This window comes from Cynoglossus semilaevis, chromosome 8, assembly GCF_000523025.1.
Source record: "Cynoglossus semilaevis isolate Cse_v1.0 chromosome 8, Cse_v1.0, whole genome shotgun sequence".
NCBI lineage: Eukaryota > Metazoa > Chordata > Actinopteri > Pleuronectiformes > Cynoglossidae > Cynoglossus > Cynoglossus semilaevis.
In genome coordinates this window covers 14,484,654-14,495,575 of record NC_024314.1, presented here as the reverse complement: position 1 = coordinate 14,495,575, position 10,922 = coordinate 14,484,654, and the positions used below count along the sequence as shown (strand labels likewise).

The 10,922-nt window shown below is 44.3% G+C and overlaps 2 protein-coding genes across 4 annotated transcripts in view; one reads left to right on the top strand and one right to left on the bottom strand.

Annotated features, from left to right (window-relative positions):
- Positions 1-928: 928 nt before the first annotated feature.
- a1cf (apobec1 complementation factor) lies at positions 929-8,094 on the top strand. 3 transcript variants are annotated; one of them, XM_025057432.1, is made up of 13 exons: positions 929-1,083; positions 2,869-3,018; positions 3,300-3,434; positions 3,755-3,885; positions 3,957-4,195; positions 4,538-4,702; positions 4,811-4,908; positions 5,035-5,172; positions 5,269-5,413; positions 5,613-5,830; positions 5,953-6,089; positions 6,531-6,685; positions 7,479-8,094. In XM_025057432.1, the coding sequence occupies exons 2-13, from the start codon at positions 2,917-2,919 to the stop codon at positions 7,634-7,636; spliced, it is 1,821 nt and encodes a 606-aa protein (XP_024913200.1). In that variant the 5' UTR covers positions 929-1,083; positions 2,869-2,916; the 3' UTR covers positions 7,637-8,094. The 3 variants fall into 3 exon arrangements, with proteins under 3 accessions (XP_024913200.1, XP_016890035.1, XP_024913201.1); XM_017034546.2 differs by having other exon boundaries at positions 5,589-5,830; XM_025057433.1 differs by having other exon boundaries at positions 5,589-5,830; positions 6,531-6,695; positions 7,479-7,618.
- A 411-nt stretch (positions 8,095-8,505) lies between these two features.
- Positions 8,506-10,922, bottom strand: part of LOC103382241 (SUN domain-containing protein 1-like) — an 8,127-nt gene continuing 5,710 nt past the window's right edge. Inside the window, exons 17-21 of the mRNA XM_025058133.1 lie at positions 10,553-10,793; positions 10,352-10,467; positions 10,101-10,268; positions 9,931-10,023; positions 8,506-9,851 (exon numbers count right to left, since the gene is read on the bottom strand). Of these exons, the coding sequence (XP_024913901.1) occupies positions 9,726-9,851; positions 9,931-10,023; positions 10,101-10,268; positions 10,352-10,467; positions 10,553-10,793 (744 nt within the window). The 3' untranslated portion in view covers positions 8,506-9,725. The remainder of the gene's footprint in view (positions 9,852-9,930; positions 10,024-10,100; positions 10,269-10,351; positions 10,468-10,552; positions 10,794-10,922) is intronic.

The following is a 10,922-nucleotide window of genomic DNA, read 5'->3' as shown; positions in this document are numbered from 1 at the left end:
ACAGTCTAACAACAGACCAACAACAGTCTAACAACAGACCAACAACAGTCCAACAACTGTCCAACAACAGTCCAATAACAGTCCAACAACAGACCAACAACAGTCTAACAACAGTCCAACAACAGTCCAACAAAAGACCAACAACAGTCCAACAACAGACCAACGACAGACCAACAACAGTCCAACGACAGTCCAACAACAGACCAACAACAGACCAACAACAGTCTAACAACAGACCAACAACAGACCTACAACAGTCCAATGACAATGTTTTTGTCTGTTTTAGTGTAAACACTGAACTGTCCCTTTAACAGACCGACTGATGACCGTTGTCTCTTCAGTCTTTGATTGGATTCTTCACTAAAACGCAGGCTCCATCAAGAAGGGCTTGTTTTTCTATGTTGCTATGGCGCCCTCTGTGCACTCAACTGTGTCATTACAGGTAACTGCAGCAGCAGATTCACACCGTGTGAAACTACAACTCTGGCCTGAAGGAAATGTCTCCTGGTTCGGGTTCACAGTGGCCGAGGATCCGCTCTTCAGTCGACGGTCCTAGTGTGAGTGCACCCGTAAAATACAGACGGATTCACTAGTACGTCACTCAGTCGCCCTCTAGAGGCTTTTAGTCCTCACTGCGCCTGAGAGGAGTTAGGGTTTTAGATTTAACTTGGAGTTAGGATCAGAATTATTCTTAGGTTAGGATTAAGATTAGGTTTAATCATAGATTTGTACAAGTTAATCCTCAGGTATGAGTGTGTGTGGAGGGGAGGAGAGAAAAGAAACGAAAATCCAGATAATGATGTTCAAAGACCTCCTGACACAGACAGTGTGTGTGTGTGTGTGTGTCTGTGTGTGTGTGTGTGTTTGTGTGGGGAGATAGCAGCAGGTTAACCATTAACCTGAGCAGCTCATAAAGCTAACACCAGGACAGTGAACCTTTGGAGTTTGATATGATGTGATCACACACACACACGCACACAGAAACACACACACAGGTCCGTGATGACACGTGAACATACACACACACATGGTTCAGAATGACACAGCTCTGATCAGAGGGAGGTGATCTCTGAAATTGCTCAGGTCAGTTTGACAGTTTTCTTTCTTTTTTCAATGTTTTAAGATTTTATTTACTGTATATCAGAGGGAGAGAGAGGGAGAGAGAGAGAGGGAGAGGGAGAGAGAGGGAGCGAGAGAGCTGACTGTGTCTTTGTCAACTTTTCACCTTTCCTTCTTCTTTGCTCTGTGACCATCAGAGACACTGTAGTGAAAAAACATGTTGAAAGAATTAATGGAAGATGGAAAAGAGAGAGAGAGAGAGAGAGAGAGAGAGAGAGAGAGAGGGAGAGAGAGCCTTATTCTGTCTTCATACTCTGTCATAAATATTAGTTCATTAAACTGCTGCTACTTTATAGTGCATTTGTTATGTTGTGGACCAAAAAAATAACTGACTCAAAAGCGCCCCCTGTCCTCAAAACTGTGTGTGTGCATGGTGGATCTCCACAAAAGATGGCTCCCTTTTAGGAAAGTAAAAAAAAAAAAAAAAAAAAAAAACTTAATGAAGAAGGAGCAAGTTGAGTCGGTGATTCATCACATGGCAGACTCGACTAGTCAAACACAGTGAAGTCAGGGAGAGAATCAGTGACTTGATCTGACGCTGCCTCATCACTAAGTTCAAATGTGTTATTTTGTGACTTCACTGTTTGAAACCCTCTGTTCACAAACTGACCACAGGAGGCATCAGTGTGTTTCTGTGAACTAAAATCATTGGTTTTCTCCGTGGACTTTGGTGTAGCACAGTGAGCTCCTCATGTTAGTTTTTGTTGAGCGTTGAGATTAGCATGCTAGCTGACATCATCTGAAACAGCCTTGCAGAGAAGCGAAGATAAGTGTGTGTTTGTGTGTGTTTGTGTATGGACACATCTTTATCAGCAGTATTGATTGGTTGATCTCTGTCGCTGCCTGTTTTCTACCAACAGTGTCAGTGAGGTCATTGCGGCTAATGTGTTAGCTACAATGTAGAAATCATTATTTCCTAGGCAAAGTCAAGTCAGATTTTTTTTTTCAATTAAACACTTTGACATCACATTAAATTGGAGTGAAGTGACCTGAAGACTTTTTACATCCAATATAAACCAATGCCTAGATGTTCAGGCTAGGAAGGTTTATCTGATGTTCACCAGAGTGTAGCCTTACAGGCTATGATAGCTTGGTTGGCTTACGTTGATATGTTAGGAGTAAGGGTCACCTGAAGTTAGCTACAGCTAGCAGGTAAAATAGAGTTAAGAAGTACAGTTTTAACTGAATGTAGCCAGAAGTTAGCTTCAAAGGCTACGTTAGCTGGAGCACAGCTGGGTTTTGATGGAGTCGACTCACTGTACGGCTGAAAGAATACTTTGGTAAGAAAACAAAACGGTGACTTTGGCTCTCACGAAGAATCTTTAGTAAGAATTATCATAAAACGTTTCTATTTACACGTCCAGAACTGAACCCTGAATGTCTCAGCATGTCCACAGCCTCAGTCAATGATTAGAGGACAGACCTTGACCTCACACTGACGGATCTGATGTCCGCAGCAAAAACAAGCTGCAGCACAAAACACACAAAAACTGCACACACACACTCTTTGAAGATTGATACATGATTCAGGAGAGTAATGATGAAAAAATGAATTCAATTACCTGAACATTCCCCACATTATCACTTCATGTTACAAACCAACGAGTGTTTCAGAATAAAAGACATTTCTTTCAGCAGTGTTGGAACACACTCACTGTTCAACAGCAGCTTTGGAACCTATAATCCAAATTTGAAGGGAAACCACACACACCAACACCTTTATATATATATGTATATACTGTTTTTCAGTGAGCACCCCTAATTTCCCTGATTCACATTCACTGTCAATCAAATCCAATGGAAACCAATCAGAAAGCAGGAGGGGACGGAGGAGCAGCAGCACAGAAGGAGGCGGCTCTGTGTATTCTAACACAACGTACAGGATACCAACTACGACAGGTACGGACCACATGATGCAGGGGTTTTCAAGGACCTCCAAACTGATAACGTGATGGAGCGGAGACCCCCAACTGTTGATAATGTATACGTATAAACCCACCCACTCATTAGTATACATGCTTTATATTAAGAACTCAGTTTACCTTATTATTTTGTGATACAGGCGCCCCCTATTGTTTCTTTTATTTAGTTTAGCTAGTTCTAATCAGTTATCTTTCTATTTAGTTTAGCTAGTTCTAATCAGTTGTGTTTGTTTTGGTTTCTGTTTTGGGTGGGCTCAGGAGAACGGTCAGCGGCGGTACGGTGGACCTCCACCCAGCTGGGACGGTCCACCACCAGAACGTGGAAGTGAGATCTTTGTGGGAAAACTACCAAGAGATCTGTTTGAAGATGAACTGGTTCCACTGTGTGAGAAGGTGAGAGGAACCAGGTCCAGAACCCTAGGTCTGAATGTTCCTTTGGTGGTTCTACCACCAGGGTCATCGATCTTTTATGTCTGGCTACATCTCTGACTCACATTTCACATTTTCTGCTGTGACTCTCAGTCCAGGGGTCTCAGAGAGTGACTTTTACAAAACCAAAATGGCCGACAGCTGCTCCTGCTGTGTCACATCTTGGTTGTTGGTTGTTTTCTGTCATATTTCTAACTAGCTGTTGAAGAGTTTTTGTCTTGAATTTCAGCTGAGGACACTTCAGTGGCATCAGGATGTTGTGATTTCTGTCTTTCTGTCTTCAGTTTGGAAAGATCTACGAGGTCAGGATGATGATGGACTTCAACGGAAACAACCGAGGCTACGCCTTCGTCACCTTCAGCACCAAACAAGAGGCCAGAGCCGCCATTAAACAACTCAACAACCATGAAATCAGGTAAGGATTTGGTCCAGACTCCGTGGGGTCCAACGTCCACACCCTTATTGTCTTTACACCTCGCCCTCTAGGAACGGACGCCTTCTTGGCGTATGTGCCAGCGTCGACAACTGCCGTTTGTTTGTGGGAGGGATTCCTAAAGCCAAGAAGAGAGAAGAGATTCTGGCTGAAATGAGGAAAGTCACCGAGGGGGTCGTGGAGGTCATCGTCTACCCCAGCGCTGCCGACAAATCCAAGAACAGAGGCTTTGCTTTCGTGGAATACGAGAGTCACCGAGCGGCGGCCATGGCTCGACGCAAACTGCTGCCAGGTACGAAGAGAGAGCTCAGCCCTCTGGATAACAACGTGACGCTACTAACATTCCTCACTCTCTGATGTAGAGACCATCACGTGGTATCATGAGCCAATCACAAACTAGGACACGTGACACAGTGAACGTGATAAAAGATCCTAAAACCTCCAGCAGGTTTGAAATGTTTCAGTGTTTAGGTTTTAGGGAGGTTCTGTCTGGGTCAGATGTGAAGAAGCTCCAGAACCTCCAGGCGACGAGGGCCGGACTTATTTAAGAACCAGAACTGCTTTTTATTGACCCGAAACAAACCCTGTGAGTTTGAAAAAAAAAACCCGGTCCTACCAGTTCTTTGTGGTCCAGGTAGAATCCAGCTGTGGGGCCACGCCATTGCTGTGGACTGGGCGGAGCCAGAGGTGGAGGTGGACGAGGACACCATGTCAACTGTGAAGATACTGTACGTCAGAAACCTGATGCTGCAGACCACAGAGGAGACCATCGAGAAAGAGTTCAACAGCCTGAAGCCAGGTCCACGCCCCGATGTTTAACCTCCTGGAAAAATAGTCCTCAGGTTGAAGACTACAGCCTGTAAAAATAAAAAAAAAATTAAACCAGGTGAATGGTTTTGCATTACAGGTGCAGTGGAGCGAGTGAAGAAGATCAGGGACTACGCCTTCGTCCACTTCTCACAGAGAGACGACGCCATCAACGCCATAAAGGCCCTTAACGGAAAGGTAGGCTGTCCACCAGGGCCTACCATTGTCCATAACTGGGGACCAACATGCAGCTGGACCAACCACATTAGGTCACATTAGCCCGCCCCAGTGACCTCACCCACATTCTTCTTCTCTGGGCCTCAGCTGGTAGATGGTTCTCCCATCGAGGTCACTCTGGCCAAACCTGTGGACAAGGACAGTTATGTCCGGTACACCAGAGGGACAGGAGGACGAGGAGGAGCTCTACTGCAGAGTGACTACTCCACCTACCCCGTTGGACAGGTACTACAGAAAGACCACGATAGGCACCGGTTGGCCCATCGGGGTCTGTGGCCCCGTATCTTGAACCATTTCTGAATGTCTGGTCTGTACCTGCAGGTCTACGACCCGTCAGCAGCCTACCTCGGAGCACCGGTGTTTTACGCCCCTCAGGCCTACGCTGCTATTCCGGGTCAGTTCCGCTTCCCTACAGCCAAGGCTCACATCGGGGGGCGAGGTCTGATCAGGACGCCGTCTGTTCGAGGTGAGAATCTGAACCAATCAGTAACTGGTGAATCAACGAGTGTACTGAGAATCAGCTGAGATCCCTGTAATCAGAGTTGACGTGAGGACCGTGAACGCCACACCTGTGTGATTCTTCTTCCCTGCTTGATTTCTGGTGATTTGATTGATTTCACTGCCTTTTCGGTCTCCTGTAGAAATTTACATGACTGTACCTGTAGGGGCTGCGGGGGAGAGGGGGCTGGGTGGGCGGGGATACCTGGCCTACACCACCGGGGGTGGAGTCGTCGGTCGCGGCACAGTGGGAAATGGTGCTGGCGGTCCTTCCTACAGTCTGAAGGCAGACAAGCAGACGGAGGAGAAGCTGTACGACCTGCTGCCCGGCATGGAGCTGACCCCCCTGAGCCTGAAAGCAGCTGCCATCAAACCTGCACCACAGGTAACAGGAAGTGATGTCATCATCAGTATGGACCCTGTAGTACGGCGTCGTTACTTATTTGTGGCAGGGTGGCGAGGACATATGGCTAACTTTTACTGCTAACTTCTCCGTTCTTGTCTCAGGTTCTGGAGGAACTGTGTCAAAAGAACAACTGGGGACAACCGGTCTACCAGCTCCACTCTGCCATTGGTCCAGACCAGAGACAACTCTTCCTCTACAAGATCACAGTCCCAGCACTGGCTACACAGTACCCCAACATGTACTTGTACTGCTCATGTTACTCCTGCTAACAATGCTAAGACTCATGCTAATGCTGCCACTACTAAAAATATGTGCCTTTAACAACACTAGGAGTACTGCATATACTACGACCACTAATACTCCCAATACTACCATTGCTTCCAATGGCAATGCAGGTCCAAGTATGTACTAAGCCTTTTAGTTCCACCGAAGCTAATGCTAATGCTTCTGTTATACTGTGATACTGTTGGTACTACTATGGATGCTCGTTGATACTGTTGGTACTACTATGGATGCTAACACTAACGCCACAAAGAATACTAACACAGTGACCTAACTACTAGACACAGATGCAACTGCTACTGATAATGACTTTAGTACTTTAAATACAGTACCAACTACTATAGCTTGTACCTGTTCTTCTTCGCAGTGCTAGCTCAAACTGCCTCTCTGTCCACAGACATCCCTTCACCCCTACTAAACTGTGCACAGCAGTAGAAGAAGCTAAAAACCACGCCGCCGAGTTCACCCTGCAGACACTGGGCCTGCAGACAGAAGGCGCTGCAGACGCCAGCTGTGCTACTGCTGCCACTGTGGCTTCAGTAGCCTTCCCAGGTATGTGAAGGTCCGTACCTAATGCTTACTAACTCTCCCTCACCCACTCAGGTCCACACTTGAAGCTTAGCATTAAAAAAACCTAATTAGCATAGCATAAGTAACAAACTAACACCAACCTTATTTTTTATTGTGTGTAGCTTGTGTCTCAGGAACTGGGAAGCGTCGCCACATTTCAGTAGCTAGTAGGGGTGTGTGGCGATACGACTGTATCACGATACAGAGGCAACGATACGATATAGCTCCGCTCTGGAATCTTTGAATATATTGCGATACACTGTGATACTATAGGCACGACAATATATTGACTTTTTTTAACAATATAATTGTAGTAAAACTGTCATCATAGTAAACACACAGTGCTGTACAATATTGATACAGTATCAATACACTAAAATATCATGATATTTCAGTGTATTGATATTTTCTTCCAGCCCTAGTAGCTAGCTATCTTCTCAAGATGCCAGTTATTCTGCGTTTTATCTTCTCATTCCATTGAGTAATTTTTGAGCAAAATGACTGTAAAGATAAGATAGCCTCAGCGCAGTCTTTTTTATTAGTTGTGATCCAGTTGTACTTGTCTTATCTGTAGGATTGGAACATTTAATCCCAACTCCTTAACTACCTGATGTCTGTTTGGAACAACAGTGGCGAGACCAGTGACTGTAGCTCATTAGCCAGAATAACCGTCCTTCCACCAGGCTGTCAGCCTTATGTTCGTCCTCCTTTTTTCACTGTATCTCTTAGCTAACACTTGATTTTATGGTAAAACATTTGTTTCGTTTTCCCACAGGCTACGCTCTGGCAGGTCCAGCGTCCTCAGCCGCCGTAGCGTCCCAGCTAAAGCAGGCTGTGTCTCTGGGTCAGGACTTGGCCGCCTTTGCTACCTATGAGGGCTACCCTGCCTTCGCTGTGGCCACACGCCACTCTGACGGATATGGTGTTTTCTAGAAAAAGCTAATTTTTAAGATAAAAAAACGCTGAGGCTAGGGTCAACTCCCCACCGGTCCTATTTCAGACATTTCAAAAGATTACGTTTTTTAAAATAAATCCACAATTTGACACAGCTTGGATTTAAACACAGAAAACACTGACACGTGAAAACGTTTGACCCAAATATAAAAACAGTTTTTTTCCATAGATGAGAATCTTGAGGTTGTACTAATCCGACGTTGATTTATTGATGATTATGTGACAGGAGCTTGTGATTGGCTGTTTGTGTAAATCATGTTTATTAATCTTTGTCAAGTCTGTGTTGTTATTACTGAGGTTGATATAGTTGATACAGTTCTGCTGAATTTCTTTTCAATTACAACAAATTCTTCTTTAGATTTTAGAATTTCCCTTCGCTTGATGTTGTAACCTTCTAGAAGCTTTTTGTCATGGCATCAGGGAGGAATTAGAGTCAGTCGAAAAACAACAGCCATAAGAATGACTCAGTGTTGGACCACACAGCACCACACCACCAAGAAGTTAGCCATTTGGACAGTTTAGCCAAAGCAGTAAAATTTTCATTGGACAGTTTAGCCAAAGCAGTAAAATGACTGTAACTAAACCGCAGCAATTACGCTAACCCAAACTTATCAAATGTGCAAAATATTAAAAATACAACATATGACAATACCTTTCCCAAAAAAGGGCTCAACTAGTAAACCCACGAATCCCCCATTAATAACTGCCAATGAAAATGTAAAATAAAATTAATTTTGTTTTGAACCCGTATTGTTTACAAACTACCAGAAAACATCTGCTTTTTTATAACGTTTGAGAGAAGACAGTGCCTCCCAGTGGTCACACGAAGGACTTACTTTTTGTTTCAACATCAGAGCTGTGAACACGTGGAAGCAGAGACAGTATTAAAGTGTGCGACACACGTCAAAGTTATTTTTATAGGAGAAATATCGGATATTGTTTTTACGTCGTTTTATCTCCGTGTTTAAAACCTGAAAAAGTCAAATCAAAACAATCGGTTTTTAGATGAGTTTTCACTCAAACAGAAAACTACTGTCATTCATGTTGAGCTTGTGATTCCTAATGTTAACACTGAAATAAAATATCTGACCAAACAGCGCCACCTATGTGTATGAATTGGATTATTCTGTTCTCTGATCCACTGAATGTCCTCCAGAACCACCTCCCACCTGGACCTTTGACCTTCACGATGTGGTAAAATCGGAAGACATTAGCAAGCTACATTTAGCCTCGTTGTAACTAGTCATTCCCTTTCTAACTAACCTTTAGACGAAGGTGAACTTCACAAATCTGTCCACGTTAGCATTTGTTTAGCTGTTTGGAACAGACTTGTGTGTGTGTTGGGGGTCAGGGAGTGTTGAGGTTTACTGTTCACTCTAACCTCATCACTGGTGTGAATGGGAGTGTGAATTGTCGTCTGCGTCTTACCCTGAGACCTGTCCACAGGGAAACCCACTCCTGGATCCATGAAGGTCCAGACCACATCCAGACCAGCTCCACCAATCAGAGGAGATCTTCTTGTTTTGAATCTTTTCTTTGGTAAAAACCAGAAACACACTGGACATAAAAACAAACAAAAAAAAAAGTTATTTTATGTCTTTATTAAGAAGAACACACAAATATACAGAAAACAGTTTTTGTATAAATAAAACTTCTTCCATCAGAGTAGAGACTAGTAACATTAGTTGAAGGCATGATCCTGGCGGTCCACGAGAAAACATTGACTAACTCTCACCTGGTGATTCAACAGAGAAGACTTTTGGTAAACTTCAAAGAAAATACGCCTTTTTATGTAAACCGATGTGGTTATGATGGAGAAAATTGAGCTAAAAACAGAAGAAAGTCAAATACAGGACAAAGTGGATTAAAAAATATATCAAATCTATTAACAGGAACTGTACAGCATGTTGTTTTCGCCATTGAACAGACTCGTAGAAAATCGTACGAAAAGGAGGCGGAGCTTCCAAGTCACTGTCAAAACATTGATCGACTGAAGCACTTCTTAATTCCAGAGGTCTGTTAGCAGCCATGTCTTCTGGAGGGGAGGTGGGGGTCAACACTTTTGTCCTCAGACGTTGGTGCCCTCCTGTGGTGTCCCATGAACTCTGAAGCGATACATGCACGTGAAGTCCTTATGTCCCCAGTTGGACAAAACCTGGACCTCCACAATTTGGAAACTTTGGTTATTTTCCTCCTGTCAGAAACAGTTTAACATCATCAGCATACAGGTGAACATTGATGGCCACACGTTCATTTCATTTAACTTTACTGACAGTTACGACAAACGTCTGCAGAGCGTCTCCGTCCTGGTTGTAGGTGTAAACTCCCAGCAATTTCCCTTTTTCCTCACTCGCGTCCTTCAGGCCCTGAGGAACAAAATAAACAGTCCACAAAACAAAGCTCTTCATGAAAACATTAGTACCATCAGCAGGGACACTCTTACAAAGACGTTGAACTCCCGGGGGGCGCTGTGCAGCGTCCCACTTGGTGCTAGTGCTTTGGGAATGTGTTCCAGGGAGAAGGCGGTGGGAAGGATCCTCATGGAGAGGCGGATCACCAAACAACCCCTGGAGCCTTTGAATGCCCAACAGTTCCCTGGATGAACATCTGGCTGTGGAAAGATTGGTGGCGCTGTTTACAGGACGGCCTATAAACACATTAGGTAGGGTTTAAAAAAAACAAATGAAAACCTACCTGGATGACGGTCCGAGGAGACTGAGAGAAATACCAGAGAGGAATACCAAACAGACTCAGCAGAGCTGCCTTGGTCTGGTAGGACTCAGAGCAACGGGTGCTCACGATGCTGCCCCCTGCGGGACATATGCATGAATTATCACGATCATTGCAGTCCCCACTATGGTGGCTGACTACAGCAGAGCACACACACAAACTGACCTCCAGACTCCAGAGCGTAGTCAGCAAGGCCCGTTTGGTCCTGAGAGAACAGTCGCAGAGCATTCTTCACAATCATGTGGACGTCCTGGAAGAGACAAAGACAGATGAAGAGAGACACACATGAAAAGACAAAGACACGAAGAGATATTCGGAAGTTAACTAAGCTAAACTCTAGTCTCCATGCTACTGCCGTTAGCTCAACATTGCTAAATGCTAACACTGCCGAAGTGATGTCTGGATATTACAGTGATAAGTCAGTTCTAATTATAGCGTATTTTCCGGATTTCAAGTCGCACTTTTTTTTTTCTCAAACCCTGGCTAGGTTTGCAATTTATACTCAGGTGTGATATATATGAAAAGATATAATTTC